This window comes from Phoca vitulina, unplaced genomic scaffold (genome assembly GCF_004348235.1).
Source record: "Phoca vitulina isolate PV1807 unplaced genomic scaffold, GSC_HSeal_1.0 scaffold4, whole genome shotgun sequence".
NCBI lineage: Eukaryota > Metazoa > Chordata > Mammalia > Carnivora > Phocidae > Phoca > Phoca vitulina.
Window position 1 is genome coordinate 67,852,978 of NW_022589707.1, and position 23,503 is coordinate 67,876,480.

General features: G+C 34.4%; 1 protein-coding gene and 1 pseudogene across 4 annotated transcripts in view; one reads left to right on the forward strand and one right to left on the reverse strand.

The window, feature by feature from the left end:
- Positions 1-23,503, reverse strand: part of RUNDC3B (RUN domain containing 3B) — a 128,750-nt gene that overhangs the window by 57,828 nt on the left and 47,419 nt on the right. For 2 of the 4 annotated variants that reach the window (XM_032402247.1, XM_032402249.1), the window contains exons 3-5: positions 21,783-21,833; positions 15,645-15,778; positions 4,415-4,500 (exon numbers count right to left, since the gene is read on the reverse strand). In XM_032402247.1, coding sequence (XP_032258138.1) covers positions 4,415-4,500; positions 15,645-15,778; positions 21,783-21,833 — 271 coding nt within the window. The remainder of the gene's footprint in view (positions 1-4,414; positions 4,501-15,644; positions 15,779-21,782; positions 21,834-23,503) is intronic. The other 2 variants (XM_032402248.1, XM_032402251.1) reach the window with 1 other exon arrangement.
- Positions 13,140-15,629, forward strand: LOC116631079 (annotated as a pseudogene).

Genomic DNA, 23,503 nt, shown 5'->3' on the forward strand with positions numbered 1-23,503 from the left:
TATACAGAAAAGAGAAAAACTAAAGACTTCCAGTCTAACAAAGATTAATAAAATAAATGGAAGGAATTTCTATATATTTAACTAAGATATTTCACAAAAAGATAAAGATATTTAAAAAAATCTATATACCTGAGATTCTGTCACTGTCCCGATAGCTAAATTGGCTGTTGACAGACTATTCTGACTCCTAGAAGAACTATGATTACAATGGCTCTAGATCCCCAAATTCTATGGGACACATGGCTTAGAAAGAATTCTGGTTTTTGATACTGGGAATCACCCATTATTCCTAGTATTTCCCTATATAAGAAAAGTTCTACTTTTTTTTCCCCTCCATCTTGAGGCCACCATTTTTAAAAGTACATTCTAAAAATCAGATCAAAACTATTTCTGCTTGTTTCCTAATGTCAAAATTGACTTAGGGACTGTTGAAGAATATCAAACACACACACAAATCTAACCAATTTTAGAGATTTCTTAAAGTCTAAAGATCTTACATATGTGTGTATATAATATTGTTTTGAGGAATTTTTTTGGTTTTAGTTTTACTAATAATTTTTGAAGTTAAACAATATAAGTGAAACACTTGCTACATGTGAAATAATTCCAGTCAAATAAAACTATACCTGAAGTATAATGTTGTAGAGACCTCATTTACTATAACCCTTTTTTTACAAATTCATTTTTTTTATTTTATTATGTTAGTCACCATACGTTACATCATTAGTTTTTGATGTAGTGTTCCATGATTCATTGTTTACGCATAACACCCAGTGCTCCATGCAGAACGTGCCCTCTTTAATACCCATCACCAGGCTAACCCATCCCCCCATGCCCCTTCCAGGAAACTATTCTTAATCCAAGGCCATGAAGATTTACATTTATGTTTTCTTCTAAGAGTTTTCCATGTAAGTCTGATCCATTTTCAGTAATTTCTGTATATGCTATGAGGCAGCAGTATACAAGCAACTTTTACTAATGGTTTTCATCTTAATAATGTAAAACTTTTAAACAGGTTCAGATTCCAGAAGTCCTTCTTAGCTCTTGAAAGATATGTTATATTGTTCACTATCTACTTTTCTGTAAGTGAGAAAAGTATTTATCAACTCCTTTTTCACTTTGTGAGACCTCAGTAATTTTTGAAGTTTTATTTTATACTTTACTCCTTCCTTTTCTTAGTCCTACTATAGTATCAAGAAAATTGATATTTCTTCTGAGCACAACTTCTGTCATTATAAATTAAGTACTGTGGTACAATTTTAAAGTATTAAGTAGGTCTCCATAAAACTAATTTTATCTCTTCTTTACATTTTCCATGTTTGCTACTTCAAATTCTTATCAGAATGTTTTCAATCTTGTTTGAAGTGTCACATTTTTGCTTCTTAAACTTTTCTAATTATTTTTCAGTCTGTGGGTGGGGAGAAATTAAAACTCGGAGCAAATTAATTCAGTTTCTCCCTTACCTACCTTATCTTACTCTCTATTTCTCAGTCTTCCCAGTAAACTACCAAAAACAATTATCCACTTTTTTTTTTTTTTTTTAGCTTGGATTCTAATCTCAAATCCACCAACCTCCCAACTCTGGCTATTTCCCAGTTAACACCTCAATCCCTAAACCATGAAACTCTGCAAGGGTTGTTTTCAATTGCTCACTAAGACATCCTCCACCTTAGGAAAAAAAAAAAAATCACTTGATGTCTCTAATACTCTGGAGCCATGTGATGTACTCCTACCAGAGGATTTACTGTATTTCTCATCCCCATACTTCCTCCACCCAATCTTATCCTTGGATTTCCACTGATTAGTATTCTCAAGCTTGCCTATCTTAGCCCATGTAGCTCCTCCTTCTGTACTTGGGTAAACACTTGTATTACCAAAAGTCATTACTCTTTATCTTTGAAGAGTAGAATAAGAAGAAATTACTTGATTCAGAAACTCTCAAGATTCCTAAAGGATCAGAGATCATTTCTCATTGTTCTACAAGCACTTAATCAGGCAGCATCCAGACAAAAGGTAAGGTGTAACTATTCTTTCCGATAGTTTGCTTGTATTTTACAAACCTAATCTTCCAAATAATAGTTATGCTAGGGCTAGAGGTTCACAATCAAGTTTACTTATAAACCAAGAAGTTTCTTTGTTTTGATTTCAGTAAAAACAAAAAACAAAAAACAGTATAAATAGTTTAAAACAAAAAAAGGAAGACTTTGCAACTGCATTTTTTGGTTAACTTCTAAGATGAGAATTCTGAAATAACTCCTTACTTCCTTTCCTGGGAATTAGAGCCATTATATTCACATTTAAGTACTGTGTATATGTATATATGTAAACATTATATATTTGCATGTATGTATGTATAAACATTTCCTAAGCCATGTTTCTGTTTGAATAATGTATGCTTATATATTGTTACAAAAGTATTTTTACTTGACGGACTTTTTTGAGCTGAATCATTTCCTTTTTTTTTAAAGATTTTATTTATTTGACAGAGAGAGACACAGCGAGAGAAGGAAAACAAGCAGGGGGAGTGGGAGGGGGAGTGGGAGGGGGAGTGGGAGGGGGAGTGGGAGAGGGAGAAGCAGGCTCCCCGCCGAGCAGGGAGCCCCATGCGGGGCTCGATCCCAGGACCCTGGGATCACGACCCGAGCCGAAGGCAGACGCTTAACGGCTGAGCCACCCAGGCGCCCCTGAATCATTTCCTTTTTCTCAAAAAGGACAGCTAACACCTCAGAACAAGGCAAAAAGCATTTCCCTTTAAATATTTGAACTTCTCATTCTAAAAATAATTTGAGAATTATTTCTGCCCCACCCAATTGTCTAAGAAACAAGAATAACAACTAAGCTTATTAATGCTTTAATTTTTACTCAGAAGACTACCATAACCTTAATGCAGCCTGGTTATTGAACAGAAATGATTTCTGTGTAAACTTGGTTTTGATTTCATTAATTTAGGATTTTTATGTTTGATCTATGAGATTTTGATACTATTATTTTCAAAGCCTTAGTATCCTTAATATTAAGTATTTTTCATAATTAAACTTATTTACTAGTGATAATAAATAAAAGAAACAAATTTTTCATTTCATGAAGTTCACCTCAAACATCATTTTCACTGCCTATCTTTAGAAATATCCCTAAAGAATATTGCTATAAAAGAATTCAATAATTATATATCAAATAATTATGTGCCATGATAGAGGTGTTAGTTAATGATATGGCAGTAATCATTTTGTAGTACATAAGCATATCAAATCAACATGTATATCTTAAACCTACACAGTATGTCAATTATATCGAAGTAAAGTGGGAAATAAAACAAACAAAAAAACAAAACAAAAAAAGAATGTATCATAATAAATGCCAAAGTTTTCTCAAAATCCAAAATGCCAAATATTGCATCAGGACATGGAAATTAAGATTCTTCCAGATATATGATTTCTTTATCTATGGACCTAATTTCCTCTATCAAAACTGGTTTATAGTTGTCACTCTCTTCTTCTCTTTCACAAACATGATTTATGAGGTAGAAATCAGTATGGTAATTTAGAAGTGTCTAAGGCAGTGTGGTCCAATAGGTTATGCATCTGTGCTGTGCAATTTGGTAGCCATTAGCCGCACATATCTACTGAACACCTGAAATGTGATATGGCAACTGAAGAAGTGATTTAGTAATTTTACCTACTCTTAATGAATATTAATTTACAGAGTGGCATGTGGTTAGTGGCCACTGTGTTAAACAGTACATGTTCAAGGTATTGAAATTATTGGATATTTTCATTTATAAATACTTTTGAAATGGAGAAAAGCAGTTTCCTAACAAAAGCTATAAACAAAGATTAGACAACCAGGATTTTATAGGAATGCCTGTTGTCTTAATATGAATCTTTTTTTCTACCACCGTAAAAAAATAATAAAGTCCTGTTTTTCACACGGCACAGCATGTCATCTCTTAAGTGCATACAACCTATGAAAAACAACACTCGTATAGCCTGCCCTAAAAGACAATTGAGCGATCATTAGTTACATATATGAATTAAAACAAAGAAATAAAATGTGGAAAGAGTAAGAATGCTATAGAAATTTCATAGTTAGATTTTCCTTCAAATTAACTGCTCAGGGAAAAGTCTGTGGAAAGAATGAAATTTCAGGTATTGAAAGTGTAAGAAACAGAAATGATTCAGAGAAAAGATATTCTAGGCATAATGTGAAGCCTCAAAAGATAAACCAAAGTAGATGCCTGTTTAGCTGACGAATGGCATTTTCCTGAGAAGATAGTGGATTTACCTGAACAGTACAAAAAAGACGAAATAAAATAGTTGAAGACTTTAGAAGGGAATTAATCTTCGTTCTATTTTTATTTCTAATCTTTAGGTGATTGTTTTAAATACATATTTGAAAATCAAAAGGATGTTTAAACCTGGTTGTTTTGAAGTCTCTCAGAGCTGTAGAGATGTATTCAGATAAATGCTTCTCCATGAGTGCTACTCTGATCCAGGCTCTACCCTAAAAGGAAGAAGAAAGAATCAAATGTGAAAAATAATTACAAGTTAAAAATATATTTTGCCCAGTGAGTCATCAAAAATATAAGCATTTTAATATGTGAAGAACAACTCAGTCACAATATACATTTGATAAAGGCTAAAAAATATTTAAGTAGGTAAAAATGGGTAAATTTTGATTACATATAGTATACCTTTGTTCTCTAGAGATATAGGATACAGTATATCATACTAACTTTCTATCCTCTGAAGGGACATAACTATTAATATTGGATCAGAGATTTCTTTTCATAACTCTCTGCCTCAATGCCCAAATCAACATGCTAATTAAAATGAGTCTCCTTATAAAACATGAACAGAGTCTATTCTCTTTTAAAAAAGATATCACTGTCACACCACTTGTTTAAGAAAATTTCCCACCTATCCTTCCAGAGGGAGGTTTTAGATAACTAATAATGAACCAAATTTCATTATTTATCATGCATCCAAATCATGAATTACTGAGTTTGCACCCAGGACATTCTAAAAACTATTACTGAATATTAAACCAAAAAAAAAAAAAAACTCACAGCAAAATTACTCAGAACCAATTTCTAGCAGAAAATCACAGAAAAAGACAATTCTGACTAAATGTGAATAATTTAATTTTATTTTTGAAAGGGGTAATATCATTCAATAGTTGAGAACAGCCAGTTATTTTTTTTTTTAATAATCCAAAGCATTTCTCCTGGACTCTTTGTTTAGAATGAAAGAAAATAAGAGGTCATATTTGTAATGAGAATTTTTTAATTCGATTACTTTCATTTTCACTCAGCCCTCCCACAAATCTCCAGAAAATCCATGAAGATTAATGAGACAGAGAATCAAAACACTGCAATGACAGTTGAGAATAAAGGTGACACTAATCAATATATATGATGGCTGACTACCCATATGGAGAAAAAAAGCATTCTTTAGAAATATCTACAACTTTAGTGAATTCACCAAACTTCCAGATAGGAAGGATCAAAAAGCGGTCAATCTATAGACAGTGGTAAAACCTGACCAACTAGAAGCAGCAGTATTGTTGGGAAATAAAGGAATGATATGGGTGTGATTAGCATGGCAATTTGCCCATCAAGCTCAAAACCCCTTTTAGCCTGCACAGTGTTCAGTCCGTTGTTTTCTGCAGGGTAAGCCTTGAGGAACCTACAATTAGCTGTAGCTGACCTAACAGGAAGGAAGAGGCAAGCCACTGGTCAGCAATCCCAAGTTTCTCTCTCGAAATTTCCTTTGAAAGACAAGGAGGCTGGTAGTAGTAGCTTGAATCAGAAGGCTAAGATTTCACCAGAGCAGAAGCCGGGAGAGTTGCTCTCCAGAGAAAGTTAGACACAGGAGACCGTGCTGTTGCTAGATAAGAAATGTGGGGAAAGCCCTGCTTCCTGATTTATTAATTTCAATCCATGCAAAACTGGGCTGTACTTAATTTCCTGTCCTTGGATGTTTGTGGAATTCTCTATTATATTATAATAATACACTGCGCTAATTTTAACAGTTTCTTTTCTTTCAACAAAAGAACTTTTACTAAAACAGAAGATAAACAGACTTATAAATGTTGGGGCCATGAAGTGGGGAAGTCGAAAAACCAGGTTTAAGATTTTAGACTTTATCAAAGTTGGATAACGGTGAACCACTTAAGGTGTTTTTTTTTTTTCCTCCAGGGACACAACTATTCATTTCTTTGTCATTGAAAGTTTTTGAAAAATAAATAAATAAATAAATAAATAAATAAATAAATAAAAGCAGTTAACACTTCTGAAGGCTGTAATTAATATATGCTTGGCCCTGTTTTAAGATACATTAAAATATTTATATACATTAGGATATTTAATCTTCCCAGGGTGCCTGGGTGGCTCAATCAGTTAAATGTCCAACTCTTGATTTCAGCCCAGCCCAGGTCAGGATCTCAGGGTCGTAAGATCAAGCCCCCTTTGGGCCCCATGCTCATCGGGGAGTCTGCTTGAGTCTCACTCTCTTCTACCCCTCCCCCTGCTCACGTTCTCTCTCTCAAGTAAATAAATCTTTAAAAAAAAGATATTTAATCTTCCCAAGAATTGTGTGAGTTAGGTTACAATACTATCCCTACTCATCTCTACGAAGAAACAAAAAAATAGACAAATCAAGAAGATAGGAAACATCTCACCACCAAACCAACCAACCTAATTGAATAAAAACCTATATACTCTACCTTCCCTCCTGTTTCAGGGGATGAACTGTAATCATTTAAGAGAACAAAAAGACAAATTACAGAGTAGGCAAAGATATCTGCATTACATGCATCTGACAAAAGACTCATTTATAAAATAGAAATAATTCTTACAAATCCATAAGAATAAATTAAAAATGGGGCCTGCAAGGGGAAGACTTCAACTATAGATTCAACTTCTTTAGTAGATATCAGGATATTCAGATGTTTTCTTCCTTTTTATGTTAGTTTTATGATTTTTTTCAAAGAATTTGCCCATTTAATAAGTTTAAAATTTATAGGTATGAAGTTATTCATAATATCCTTCTAGGATTTTTAATGCCTGTAGGGTCTATGGGGTTCATTGGCCTCTTCTTTATTCCTGATACTGGTAATTTATAATCTCTCTTTTTCTCTTTATGAATAGTCTTGCTAGAAGCTTATCAATTGTATTAATCTTTTTAAAACCACCAAGTTTTTGTTTAGTTGATTTTCTTCTAGTGTACATTTTTTTCACTTAATTCAATTTTTGCTCTTCATCATTTCTTTCTTTCTTTTTCAGTATATTACTTTTTTTTAATAGCTTTTCAGATGAAAACTTTGATCACTGATTTTTAGCCTTTAGTCTTTCATATACATGAGAGCCTATATTTAAACCTATTTTCCTCTAAGCACAAGTTTTTACATGTTATATTTTCATTTTCACTACTTTCCACGTATTTTTTCAATTTCAAGTGTAATTTCTTCTTTCAACCATGAGTTATTCAGAGGTCCTTCTCAATGTTGACTCACCTAAGCATTTTCTAGTTATCTTTTTGTTATTAATTATAGCTTAATTCCATTGTGGTTAGAGAACACACTTTAGATTACTTCAATCTGAAATTCACAGAGATGAATTGTAACTCAGCCAATGATCAATTTTTGTGTAGGTTCTATGTTTGGTATGAATTAATATTTTATAGTTTTCTATCTACACTTTATTATATACTCCAGTTCTCTGGTACTACTAGTCCTTATTTATATTTTCTACTACAATTAGTTAAAAGTTCATTACCTGCCTCTCCCATAGGTCTGTTCCAATTGTCTTTTTTATATTTCTTAGTTTTGGTCATTTGATCTTGTTTCCTGATATGTGTGGTGGTTTCTGATCCAATATTGTACACTGCATATAAAAGTTTGTAGCTGCACTAATGCCATCTTTCCTTTGAATAGATTTATTTTTCTTCAAGTAGGCAAGGAGTGTACTTGAAAATCACTTTGCACTATTTAAGGACACCACTTTTAGGCCTTTTTTGGGCTGGTCTTCATCTGAATTTCCCTTACTCCCCAGGTGGAGCCTTTCTGGGATCTCAAATAAAAGCCTAGAGTATTTTACAGGGCCCTGCCAACTTGTTTGGCCTTGAACTCTAACCTCTGTCTCCAGAACAAGACTGTGAAATCTTTAATCAGCTTTTTTCGCCTCCTACCTGCTGCTTTCAGCTTGGTTTATGAAACTTCTGCTCTGTGCTTAAGGTAGCTAAGAGTTGGCAAACAGCTCACAGGAAAAACTGCGTGTCTAACCTCAGACACATGTCTGCGGTTCTCTCAATATTTTAAGTCCTGGTTTCACTGGCAGTTCCCAGCTCCCACTTCTGTTTCTCTAGCTCAGGGAAACTAAAAGAGCCCCCAGAACTCTCTGATTAGCCTCTATACCGATGATGTGAACAGACAAATGACCTTAGGCTAAAAGCCAAGATGAATGTGGGGCTACCTCAACTACCATCCTTCTCTCCAGTACTGTGGCCACTGCAGTCCTCATGACTTGGTTGTTCTATTAGGTCTTAAATTTGTTGCTCTGCATATTTTATCCAATCTTTACAGCTGTTCTTGGCAGAAGGGTTGCTCTAATATACACTACTCTGTCATCACTAGAAGCAGAAGCTGGTTCATTTCTCACCTCCAGGATCATCTGGGTTTTTTGACTCAAGTTATACCCTTCTGACATAACTCTCTCTCCCTCCCTGTGCATGCTCCATACTGCACTCAGTGGATCTTTTTGAAAAGTAAATTAGATTATAGTACTCTATTGTTCAAAAAAAATTAAAAGATACCCTCAAGTAGCACCTCACTGAATTGAGAATAATATCTCAACTGTTAATATGCCTTGCTTCCTCTGCTCACTATTTGCACAGCACATTTCTTCCCATAACTCACATCCTGGCTCAAACGTTGTTGCCTTACACTAGCCTTCCCTACCTACACTATCTAAAAGAGTGCTTTCTTCCACCACCCTGATCACCTTCTAATCTCTTAAATGGTTTCATTTTTCACGGCCCCATCCAACCCAAAGATTGGATAAAATACGCAGAGCAACAAATTTAAGACCTAATAGAACAACCAAGTCATGAGGACTGCAGTGGCCACAGTACTGGAGGAGAAGGATGGTAGTTGAGGTAGCCCCACATTCATCTTGGCTTTTAGCCTAAGGGCATTTGTCTGTTCACATCATCGGTATAGAGGCTAATCAGAGAGTTCTGGGGGCTCTTTTAGTTTCCCTGAGCTAGAGAAACAGAAGTGGGAGCTGGGAACTGCCAGTGAGACCAGGATATACAAATAATATATATATATATATATATATATATATATATATATATTTGTTATATCATTAAAATATACCACACATTTGTTCTCTGCCATCTTTTTAGCAATGCCACCGTATCATCAGTATTTATAACAGTTCTAGCACACAGTAGGTACTCAGTGTATATTTGTTGACTATGGGAGAAAACTCAAGCAGGTAAGTAACCTGCTCATTGCTAGAACGCGTTAGAGGCACCACCCACAAGTGGGGAAAAGGAGTGATGTGAGCAGAGTGGCATTTTATAAAGACTCATATGAAGTTAGTATTTAAAATGGAGAGAGTATAAAACAAATGGGCAGAATCAGAATATGTCTGGTTTCTGCCTGGGAAACTGTTCCTTTATTTTTAAAGCTCGCCAAGTATGTCTGACATTCTTCCAGGTTGGGAACTATCACAACAAAAGTCTAGGGGTAGGAAACGTCAAGTGGTTGTTTAAAGAGGAGATAGATTTGTGAGTAATAGCCAATGATCATAAAAATGGCATCTTCACAGATCTATACCTTACTGTAAAGTTCTAGTATCTGTTAACTCTGGTGTATCTGTGATTAATAACCCCCTGCCCCCACCTCAGCCTCTTCCCATAGAAAATTTGGCTAACCTGCCTCTAAGAAAGAGCAGTGACAATGTCAGCTTTTGAACAAAGGAAAAAGTGAACAAGAGGATGAGACCCGAAAAGACCAGGAGGAATGATTAGGGATTTCTGTCCTAAGAATGTTGAGGACTATATTCACAGTTCTGACACGGTATAGGTGCTCAATAAAAATTTATCTGATGGAGAGATGCATGAATATATGAATGGCTGATGGGACCAGCATATTCAGAAATTGGTCTAACATGTTAAACTCAAGAACAGAACAAATGTACAGGGTAAGCAACCACAAACTAGGAAAGCCTAACTCAGCCACAAACAAGAGCTGTTCTTAAAAACAAAGAAAAAGAAAAAAACTTCGTAAGATATACAGGAAGGCAAGAAGAACTCAAGAACAGCGCAGAGCTCATATTCGGGACGCCAAAACCAACAACAAAAATGAAAGGAGGAAAAGGATTTCTTGAGCTTGAAATCAGTGGGAATACTAAGAAAATTCAATGGAAATATCTGTAAGATAAATAACAGTAGTAACTAAGGATCCAATTAGGGGAGTTTTGGTCAGAAATCATAGATTATGCTTATAAGTAATCACCCCAAGAGCAGATGGGAAAGGTGGATGTGTTCAGAAGGGAGTGAAATAAATGCCTGCTGAGATGAAGTTAGTTTTCTAAGAGTGCTAGTTCTAACCTGAAACCTAAATAAGAAATCCCATGGGGTGCCTGGGCAGGTCAGTTGGTTAAGCATCTGCCTTCAGCTCAGGTCATGATCTCAGGGTCCTGGGATCGAGCCCCACATCGGGCTCCCTGCTCAGCAGGGAGTCTGCTTCTCCCTCTCCCTCTGCTCCTCTCCCTGCTCATGCTCTCTCTAATAAATAAATAAAACGTAAAAAAAAAAGAAAAAAAAAGAAATCCCATATACAGAAATCCCATTCCCAGAACCTCTGCATATTGTAGAAAGAATAGCTGCCAATGTATCTGAGATGTGAAATAGAAAGATTACAGACATGATCTTCAATTCAAATATTCTATTCCATTGTTAGGCTTTGTTTAAGCCCTGGAAAATAGGCTCAGCTGGTCATGGACTGAGCAAAGAAAGGGACTGTCAGCATTTCATAGATCTCAGCTTAGCGATTAAGTATCAGATCTCCCATGGTGGCAAATTTCTATGATGTGAATCTAAGTTATACAGTAGTTCTAGGACACAGACAATCCTGATTCAATCAAAACTAAATTTAAAGAATGTTTCTATACTGAATTAGTCATTCTCTATAAGGTACCTTGTCTTCCACTGCTTAAAATGTCATCCACATAGCCCGGAAGGTGTAATCAAAGGTATTCTGCTTCTTACATAGAATTCAAAAATGAAGATCTGTTTGGGTCCCAAGTGTATGGAGTTGCACAGTTTAGCAGGTAAATTTGGTGCTGTGGTTCTGTTTTCATAAGTGTCAAGGCTGGATGAGATGGATACTATATAGGCTAGTAGTCACTCTAGAAAGCAGCTCAAAGGCTCAATAACCCAGCCATCCGAGGTATTTGCTTAATCCTTCAATCCTGACAGTTGGCAGGTGTGATTTACTGAGTAGATTAAGTACTTTGCTCTGCCTACTGCAATGAATAAAGACAGAAGTAATCTTTGCTCGCAGACTTTCCCCAGCATCACCAGACAAATCATAGATCTCTCTTTCCCCACTAAATGGAATCTGTTTGAGGCCCGAGCAAAACAAAGATATAAATGCAGGATTTGGAACATGACTGTTCTGTGATGTTTTTATACTCAACACTGGTTTTTTACAGAATAAGTATTAACTCTCTCTGCTGGGCAGCATCTTGCTACATACGGCTTAGTCCCAAGAGTCTCATTAAGAAGGTGGTCAGGGGGCGCCTGGGTGGCTCAGTCCGTTAAGCGGCTGCCTTCAGCTCAGGTCATGATCCTGGGGTCTTGGGATCGAGCCCCACATACGGCTCCCTGCTCAGCGGAGAGCCTGCTTCTCCCTCTCCATCTGCCTGCCACTCTGCCTACTTGTGCCCTCTCTCTCTCTCTGTCAAATAAATAAATAAAATCTCTCTAAAAAAAAAAAAAAGGAAAAAAAGAAAGGTGGTCTGCTGGGGTTTGCATTTCTGCGCTCCACCCAGGTCCAAATGCTACATTCCTAATGTTTGTTAACTTCTCAATTACCTTTTGTATTTTGGTATATGCTAGTTCTATAAATATATTATCTCCTATATTGAAGAGGCTTAGAATATACTTGTCATGTTAATTGTTCCTTCTTTTAATTTGAAAATAAGAAAATAAAGTTTATGTGCCACCTGGGGTACCTTCTATCTGTACAGACTTGATTCATTCAAATTATAGCTTGCCTTTTAATCTTAACCTACAGAAACCAAGATATTATTCTTAAACCATAAGGAAAACATGAAAGGAAAAATGATATAAACTCAATGAAGATGCAAAGGAGAATTCAGATTGCACATTTTTTTAAACCTGTAGTCAATCAATTAGAAAGTAAATAAATGCATAAAGTCAAGAGTTTGAGAAAATAGAGGCCAAAGGACTACTAAGATAATATTATGGCTAAGAAGAAAGGTGTTAATATAAAAAACAAGATTTAAACAACTATAAGAAAAAATATTTTAAAAAATCTAGCTATGATTGACTTAAAAATGAAGGCATTTGGCTTGAAAAATGTGTGACTCAGAGAGGAAAACTGATTCAATCTAAAAAAGTTAGAAGACACTGAAACAGGAAGTTACCTATTGCTCAGACAGAGCCCTGGCTGGACTGGCAGAAGGCAGTCACGGAGGGAGCAGCAGTTTTAGACAGTGAAATCCAAGGCCTGAGTCTTCACAAGGTAACAAAAATCATAGCTATCAACTTTACCCCAAAATACACTTCCATATTATAAATTTTAAAATGTTTAGCTATGTTTCTAATCATCTCACTGAATTTAAATATTATAAATCTCATTTTTAAAAACTTAATCAGTTTTTGTTTTACAAAATTTTTTTTTTCAAAATATTTAATTTAAATATACCTTTATCACTTATAGTAACCAGTAATTTTCCAGAAGAAAAAATATCCTAAATAAAAACAGATGCAGGAACAATAAACTCAGAAACTATATACTTTTGAAAGATGACTTTTATACTTTCATTTATTATAAACACATAATTTTTAAGTTTGTAACTATAAAATAATGAATTATGTCTTGATCTTAAAACTGTACATATCTATTTTCAATCTTTATTTTCTACTTAGATTTCATTCTATAATTCTTAAGTGCCAAAAATAGTAAGGAACCTAGTATGACAATCCAATTAAAAAAATAAAACTCCTAAACCAAAGCTGATACAGTTTATATGAGCAGCTCAGACTTTTATAATCTTAAAAACTATTGAAGACTCCAAGTGCTTTCATATGGGCTCTATCTATTCATATTTACTGTATTACAAGTCAAAACTGAAAACTAAAATATTAGGTAATTAAAAAAATAAACCCACTATATGTTAACATAAATAACATATTTTATGAAAAATAACTATCTTTTCCGAAACAAAAATATTAGTGACCAAAGTGGGTCTGTTTTACATTTTTTCAAATTCTTTTAATGTATGACTTAATAAAAGAAAACTAAGGATCAGCTACTACATTTAATCTGTTAATAATGTGTTGTTTTGGATGAAGGCTATCTAGCCTCACATAGATACATAGTTGCAAAAGGGAATCTTTTATAGCCTTTTCAGATAATTGTGGACATTCTCCTTTAATTCTCCATTAAAACTCAGTAACTAATAATTTCTAAAAGGCTAATTGCAACATGGAAAATATAACCGTATCAATGAACTTTTCATCCTGTGTTTCATTAAATCCATTGGTCTGAATAGATCTTATACCCATGCAAGATTTTATAATTCCATGCATCGATCATTGGAATTATGAGTTTTGCAGGTTTACCAAATGCTAACACATTTCATTAAACAATTAAAAAATGCATTTGCTAATATCAACATCATTGTTATGAGAAAAGTCTATATGTACAGGAAAACTATTAGGCTTAAGATGGTGAATGCAAGTTTTCCAAGATTCTAATTTTTACTTGAAAGTTTTAATTTTACCACTGGCAACCAATGCTGTCAGCTGTTTCCCTTGAATTAACAGGCTCACTTTGTTCATTTTTATTCAAGAAAATTCTACCAAATGCCTCAGTCTAAAAAACTATAGTTTGTATGCTTTTCTTTTAAGTAAAAATAGTATTACGTGACAAAAGCGTCTAATTTAGCTCACAATTCAAACTACATGAGTACTTCTCCTTGAGACAACCATCATATTTCAGTATGCTGCAAATGCTTTATGCATACTTTCCATTTTATTACTCAGGATATTAAAAAGATAGGCACTCAAAGGTTGAGATTTAATAAAATTAATAATGTTTACTGCACCATCATGGACATTTTTAAGAGGAACTAGCTTTTGGGAAGCCACGCTCCAGATGCCCCACTCTGCTCTGCTCGCTAGGCCCACCGGCCCACGCCCACCATGGCCACGATTCATCAGCCGGTAGGAAGATGGAGCTTAGTGGAAAGCAAAGGCTTTGACGAATACGTGAAGGAAGTAGGAGTGGGAATGGCTCTGCGAAAAGTGGGCGCGATGGCCAAACCAGATTGTATCATCTCTTCTGACGACAAAAACCTCACCATAAAAACACTTTGAAGAGCACTTTGAAAACAACACAGTTTTCATGTAACCTGGGAGAGAAGTTTGAAGAAACTACAGCTGATGGCAGAAGAACTCAGACGGTCTGCAACTTCACAGACGGCGCGTTGGTTCAACATCAGGAATGGAATGGGAAGGAAAGCACAATCACAAGAAAATTGGAAAATGGGAAATTAGTGGTGGAATGCACCATAAATAATGTCACCTGTACTCGGGTCTATGAAAAAGTAGAGTAAAAATTCCATCATCATTTTGGACAGGAATTAGCTGTGAGGATGAACAAGCTCAGTTCAATGAGCAAATCTCCATACTGCTTTTTTTTTTCATTACTGTGTTCAATTATCTTTATCACAAACATTTTACATGCATTTATTTTAAAGTGTTGATTTAATTAGGATCATCCCTTTGCAAACAAAATTTGTGCTAAAAAAAAAAGGAACTAGCTTTTCTTTTTTCTTTTCTTTTTTTTTTTTTTGACTAAGTGCAGTGGGAAAAACTCAATGATTACTAGTAGTTAGATGCCACTGCCTTAATTCATGCTAAGGAACCAGCAATTTTGCCACCATTGTTTCTGTATCAGCAGTGCAAGTGTCAACACAGTGAAAAAGGCAAATAACATCATGGTACTACACGAAAATACTTTTGACATTATGAACCCCCAGGGTTCCTCAGGATACTGAGAGCCACTGGTTTGGGTAACTCAAGAAATGTAGAAACTTCACAGAACAGGAAATATTTTATAGTGCTTCTCAAAAAAGAATTCATAGTGACTAGCTTCAAACCTTCTTGCTATTCATAAGGCAACAAGGAAGATTCAAGAGCATTCTATATAACTATATGCAACTAAAAAAAAAATAGAAACCTATAAAAGATTTTAAACATGGTCAAGTGCTAAATCCCAACCAAGAAAAAAAATTGTACAGCAAAGAGCTCAGAATTTTCTATTTGAGTCAAAACTGTGGAGGATTAGATTATACACATGGCATTTTATTAATTATGTCTTACCTTAGCTCTAGAGGAACTGACATTTTCCATATTTTCAATGCTGCAGATACAATTCTGTGAAACTTTCCGGCAAGCCACTCTGATATAGTCCCAGAAGCTACGAGGGCTTTCATAACCAAACCAGGTTACTTGACCTTCAGGAGACAAATTGTAATACAAAATAAAAGAAAACTAGACTAGAAAATTCAAAATGCAAGAATAAAATTCTGAAAAATAAAAGACAGCCTAGTGTGCCATAGTGAAAAGGGCACTAACCCGAGTGGCAAAAAAGCCTTCAATCTAGTCCTGCTCTATCTTTAACTAGTTGTGCTACTGTGGACATTTATTTAATAGACCTGGATCATAGTTTTCTCAACAACAAAATCAAACAAATGAAAGAAAAAGGGACCAGACACTAAAAAAAAATCTCTTGCAGTTTAATATTCCACTATTCTAAGGCAGTCTTTTAGACAACTCCCAGAAAACCCTCCTTATGGTTCTAGTTAACCATTAATTCACATGTCAAAGGTTGCATTCTAAAGCTTCCTCTACTTAGAGAAACAGAAAAAATAATAACACAACACTTTTCCTCCTCTTCATAAGGAAACTTCCAAGAAATGAAATGCTGTGGTCTATCTTCTAAGTAAACATGATGAATGAGAATGCTATGTTCACTGATCAAACATAATCTACCCAACATTCTCATCTAGAAAGCCAATAAAGTTCTTCTCTGTCATTCACCTGCTCTCTTCTAGTTGGCAACCCATGGAAAGTCCTTCAGGCCATTTACCATTATAACTTTTCAGATTCGGGTAATTATGTGTCTACTGATGAACAAATGTTCTTTTGCGTGTTATCTTACATCAGTATTAATATTTCTATATGGGACTCTGAGTGGTGGTCCATGGGCACCATTTTGTACTCTGAGCATTTTTAAGTAGGATATAAGAGACATCTTAATTCTTTCTTTAGTTTTCTGGAATGATTAGTCTTACCTAGGGAAGTTGTTTAATCTTAAAGTAGAAAGATCTGCTTTTACATTTTAAGTCTGGGCTTCCTTAATTATTTATCTTAAATCTCCCTATCCCCAGTAATAGCTTCTCTGTAGCAACATCAAAAGTATTCTTGTCAACAAGCACCATTTTAGGAGTGATGTCTCAAATGATAGTACAGTGGTTTCCAACCACAGTGGCCTGTAACAATAACTGAGCTGCTTTTTAAAAAATACCTATGCCTGGACTCCATCCCAAGGTAAATAAGAAAAATCTTTAAGGGTGGGCCCAGGCATAGGTATTTTTTAAAAAGATCCCCTTGGTATTTCTAATAATGTATTTATGGTTAATTAACCAATAGAAACTGTACATATCATTTTGGTAACTCCTATTCATTATTCAGGACATTTTTAAAGTCCTTTTCTTCTTGTAACCCACATACGATCTCTATAGCGGGTCAATCCCTCCCTATGTGCTGACATAGCACCCTATGCTTATCTATCCTTATAACTGTTTACTTGATTATCTTACATTTTAGGTGGTATAATCAGTAAGGCAGGGATTGTGTCTTGTTTTACTTCAAATCAATCTCCAACACTTCATGCTTGGCTCATAGTAGGCATTCAGTAAATATTTGTTAAACAAATCAACCGGTAAATCAATACAAAACATCATCTTAATTGCAAGGCACATAAAATTTGAATTTTAAAAATCTATCTTGTTATAGTGACAGTTCAATGACAATCTGGTATTAAGAAATGTGCATCCTAGATTATAAATGTCAAACATTCCGGACAAACATACCTTTGTCTTTATAAATAAAAATACAAAAGCTTCTCAAATCCTTATTCAACTCAATGTCTCTAAAATCAATGTTTCTTTAAAAATCAAATCTTACTACCTACAAATAAAAATATATAGGAATACTTATAATCTCCCTTCTTCCTCTCAATCTCTCCCTATCACTTTCTTTTGCCCCCTCTGTTCTTTGAGTTAAAAAAGGTCCGTCCTGGTACAGTACCTTACTATAGTTTGTCTTTAGGACAATATTCATGTCATTAATTTGTTAGCCATTTGGAGAGGAGGCAGGATGTCTACTGGTTAAGAATATGAGTTTTGAATCAGAGGGACTTTCTAGCTATGTGATCGTGAGCAAATGAGTTAACTTCACTCTATCAATCAGGGTTTCTTCTATGAGTTGACAATAATGGCAGTACCTACCTGATAACACTGTTGAGAGAATTAGATGAGATAATCTATGTGCAGCAATTAGTTTATAGCCTGGTACAGATGTTAACAATTATTACCACTATTATCGCTATTATCATACAAATAGTTAAGAGACCCAAGCTCCTCTGTACTGTAAACAAAGTGGGAATGGGATGCAAAATTAAAATTTCCCCCTTACTTGCTCAGAATCTAGAAAAATGCTTAAAATTTACTCCCTAATGCAACCTTTTCCCATATCAACCATTTCAAATTTACCTCCCCAAGATATTTCTAGTCTCAACTAATTTTCTTTGGCTTCTATTAATTAAGATCATTCCATAATTTAAAATGAGAGGTACAGCCAGACTTCCATCAAGAAAGGATCTTAAAGAAAGGGAACATCACAAGTTTTCTCTGTTGACTTTATTTTAAACCTTCTCATGAGTTTGACATGGTTAAGGAAAATAATTTATGAGAAGTTTTAAAATAAAGCTGTCAAAAAATCACAAAAGAATATAACAAAGCCCCATTTTGGAGGAGAGGAAACAAAGATATCAAAAAACAAAATCTAGGCTAAGGTTAACAGAGAAGGAATGGGCACTAAATCCTTGGGACTCCTGCTGTGGGTAAGGTATGCTGTCTATAAGACTTTCACCCAAGAGACCATGGCAAGATTTCCCAGATTACAAACTGAGAAACTGAACAATTAACAGAATAACATATCATAATTTGCAGGCCTTAAATAAATAAACCTGTAGTATCTTCACAACACTATTACCAACTTAGCAAACTAGATGTGAGGATGACTTGGCTTGATTATGTCTTCCTTCCTCTTCCATGTACATCATTTCCAAAGTGAAGTTCTGAATTCAAGACACTGAATTTTTCACATTCAAAAGAATCTGCTTTGATTAAGAGAAGGTGTATTCCCTTGTTAGGCCTCCAAACAAACTCTCTTGAAATCATAGATCCTAGAATTTTATGTAAATAATAATTTCTGCATCTATGAAAGAGTTAAATTTAATTAAAAATAATGGAAGCATTCAATTGGTTACTTGAGATAGTATTTGAAGATCATTTTTACTTAAGCACAGATTAATAGCAAAAGATGTACTTAGGCTATTAGTCTGTAATCACTATTCAACAGAAAAATTAAAAAACAAAGCTAAAAGCTGATCGTGCCTTTTAAAATAACTATTGAAGCAATAAACAATCACTCCCCAAATATTTTCATTTCCTTTAAAAATAACCATAAAAGCAAATCACACAGCAAGGAAACAACTAGTCTATATCTTGAAGAAATTTTATTCTGGAGAAGAAACATCCTGTCACTAACAGAATTCTTTTAAAAGCTATTGATAGGTGTATAATATGTTTTCTGCTACATGTTTTCTTAGAAGTTAAATTTTACCAATGATGAAGTTAAACAACTTTTTCAAAACTTATTGACATTCCATCAATCTGACTCTAATTCATTTTAAGGCAAAGAAAGAAAGGGTGAAAAGTTTGCTGGACTAGGGGCGCCTGGGTGGCTCAGTGGGTTAAGTGTCTGCCTTCGGCTCAGGTCATGATCCCAGGATCCTGGGATCGAGCCCCGCATCGGGCTCCCTGCTCTGCGGGAAGCCTGCTTCTCCCTCTCCCTCTCCCCTGCTTGTGTTCCCTCTCTCGCTGTATCTCTCTCTGTCAAATAAATAAAATCTTAAAAAAAAAAAAAAAGTTTGCTGGACTAAAAGGTAATGTACTACTGACCAGCTATGTGATATCTTTCCCACAAAACTGTCTTATTTTCAGCACCTAAAAATGGCCTGTGATCTCTAAGGTCCAAGGTTATTTTATAATAACTCTTCTAAAAAAATTAAAAAATAAAATAAAATTACTCTTCTATATTTCTTAAGTTAGACGTCTGTTTACATCATGCAATGTATCTGTGTTTTGCTTATATCTTAGTTCACAGCTGGAATGAGACCTTCTAAGAACAAGGACTAAATTTTCTAAAGTGGTTCTCTACTTAGTAGTGACTGACACATCATCTTTTGATAATATAAAATATAAATGAATCTGTTAAGTGACTTCCTTTCTCTACTCTTTGTATAAGTGCTTACCTATGTAAAGAGCAAATGAAAAACTCGTCCCCCAAGCTGAAGTTCGTGTTACAATGCATCAGCTAGATGGCAGTATCAAAGACTCACCTTGGAACTGCTACTCAACTAGACAAGCAATAAAAGACAGTCCCACTGAATTTTAATTAACCACTCTGGTATCACTGTAAAAGTTTTCAGATACTTAAAGGAAGATGGTTACAGGTGGATTGATTGTTGCCAATATATTAGTATTTAGATGAATTCAACTTTTAACTTTTCACTTTAAATTTTCTAACAGCAATCTTGAATTTCTTACTGCTAATTTATAAAAGTCAGTTTAATATTTTCTATTATATTTTTGCTAAGCAGAGAAAACTCCCATTTCTGCAAGAGGGCAGAGTCTTTTCCTTTTTTAAAAGAAACCACTATTTTTAGTTGAGGTTCATAATTATTAGACTACCAAGCTTTGAAAGTAAAATAATGACCTTGATTAATTTTCTAAGTAAAATTTCGTATTAATATTCTAGAAAAGGAATCTAAACACTTTAAAAATAACTTTAATTACATATTAAGCTGAATCTTAAGAAGTATGAGTCTAGATTAGATACTCACTTGTACTTCTATTGCTAGCTTTGTATGTTACTTACAGGACATCTCAAGTAAATCATTTAACAACTATGAAGCACAGTTACTAATTTACAAAACATAATTATTATTCTTTGTTACTGACAATGTCTTGTTCACTGGTAAGGAATTTATCACAAATATCTATAATATGTATCTAATACCATAAAAATGAGTCAATTCGTAATCTTTCAAGACAAAAAAAATCAAGATAACCAGGTTCACCAAAAATCTGAAAATTGAATTTGACTTAAACTTTTTATCCAGTAATTTTACCATCTTTCCAAGTAGAAGACAAAGATTTTGTCTTTTTCTTCTACCAGCTTTTTAACAAAAGGCTTAGAATACTGGCAGACTGAATTAGAGTTCCAAAGGCTGAACTCCATATAGAGAACAACACATAAATGTGAGCCCTGAAGAAATCAAGCATAATCTGTTTCCGTAGTGATTAAGGCTATATATAGAGGACATAAAACAAATGAAACTGTTTAAAATGATTACTTGTGGGAATGAGGGTTGAGGAAAAGAGGCTTGTTTTCTACTTTCCATCTTTTGTCTTAATTGTAATCCTTAGAAATAATGACTATATATTTCTTTTCTAATTAAAAAAAATATAAAAAAGGCTAGTCCATTAAGTACAGACTAGCAGTATTTTGCAGACAGGAGGAACTTTCAATTAAAAAGTTTTGAGTAAGTGAATAAAGGCATGCATTCTACCTGGGAGAAAGAAAACTAAGGAATATATTCCCACTAATGATTCCAGAATGGCAAAGCAGTTATTGATACTGCCCATGAATGTTTCACTGAGTGACTCTGGAAAAATCACACATCTTCCCTAAGCCCCCAGTTTGCATGTAATACAAATATTATTATACAGCACTTACAAAATTGAGGAGATAACTAATAATTCTTATATTGTTAAGAGTTACAATAAAATGTAATTGCACAGATACGCATGATTAATAAAAGTGATTAAAACCATGGGAACTTAAAGAAATATGGAGGGGGTCACATGAGAAAAGAAGGAGAGTAAATGGATTATTATATTGTGTGGGTTTACAACAAGATTTTAATTTTAAAGTTAGCATAAGCATATTTGTGCCCTCTGGATTAACAAAAGCAAAAACAGAAAGCTTTGCAAAACCCATGCAATGTACTAAAAGAGATCACTTAACTGATACAGCCCTCCCCAGTAAGTCAATTCCATGCTCCCGCGCAGCTCAGTGGCGGGAGACATCACCAGCATAGAGTACCTTGAAGAGGTATTTGGAGATGAGCCAGCCATCTGCAACTTTGGGATATCTCTTTAAAAAAAATAAACAACAACAACAACATACAGATATTTAAGAAACCTGCCATCAAGTTTACAATTGCAAACTGAATAGCCCAAATAAGATGGCTACACATTATCTGGATGCAATAAACACTACATTTACCTAATAAATAAAATGAACTCAGTTAAGATAAATTATGAGGTATACTCAGCACGTAAATCAAACTGGTCCCTTGTCACCTATTCTACTGGAGAAGGGAAGGTATCTATAAGTCACAGAAACAGGCTCCCTGTTTGCTTTCAGGGCCATCATTCTTTCCCAAACATGATAGGCTGATGATGACAGGGCAAAAGGAGCAAAAGCTTGACTGAATTTGCTAGCTTTGTACCTCAGAGTTTATAAGATTGGTTAGGAAAATTATTATTAAACTATATTTCTTATAGTTTCAACTTTAAAAATAAATACACTTTTTTTACTGTTAACTTTTCTAGAAGTTGTAAGAAAATTCATTTTGAAGAACAGCTCTTATTTTTTGGGCCTAAGAAGAGTTAAAATTTTTATGTTTTTTTCTCTTGTGAATTATGAGAACAGCACTTAGATATCAAGTAGAATGTTCTTCAGTTTAACCAATGTTGACTGAATGCCTACTTCATGCAAAATGCTGTTTTATTTCCTACAGCTTCCAATCATTGTTTAACAACCACCATCTGGAAAAGTACTGTAAATCCTTGCTATGTTGTTTGGAAACTCCTAGTATAATTATACAGGAAAACTCCAAAGCCAAATTTCTAAAGTCACATTCCCCAAAAATGATCTTTTCTTCTCTCATAACCAAACACTGAAATCTCCAACAGGACGTGGTCCCATATACCTTGCCAATTATTTATACCCTTTCCAAAACCAAACAAAACCAACAGCACACACAGTCAGTAATGTATGAAAATGAAAGAAGAAGATGTAGATAGTTTGTGCTATTGGCTACATATATGTGTTGACCATTCACTCTCTATCCTCCTACTTCAATGTATAACATTTTTAATGACTATTAAATTTGGAAACACATATTCAAAAGGAACTATAATTTGGTATTCTAATTGAACCCACATTAGAAGATCATGTTGTTGCTACAACTACTACAAAAATGAAAATTTCTCAGCATTGAGATGCAAATCAGAATAGAATGCTTTTCATTGCAAATATTAAGACAATTCTTAATGTTTAAACCAATGTTTACTATCTCTGCCCTGACAACAAAGTTATGTATCTTATTTGTAGTCATTAATATAACCAAAAAAGTTATCAGAGTAAAAACAATGTCCATGGAAAATCTTACTTAAAAGAATTTTACTTCAAAAAATGTATTAAATAGGGGGCGCCTGGGTGGCTCAGATGATTAAGCATCTGCCTTCTGCTCAGGTCATGATCCCAGGATTCTGGGACCGAGCTCCGGGTAGGCTCTCTGCTCTGCAGGGAGCCTGCTTCTCCGTCTCCCTCTGCCTGCCTCTCTCTCTCTGTCAAATAAATAAAATCTTTAAAAAAATGTATTAAATAAGATATATCATGTCCAGATTTATGTCATGACTTAATCAATCCCTGGTATAAAGTGAGAAACAATTACTAACTCTATTATAAATCACAATTTATAGATTAGTATTTTTTTACAGCTGTTAGTATGTTAGCCTTTATGTCTTCATTATGCA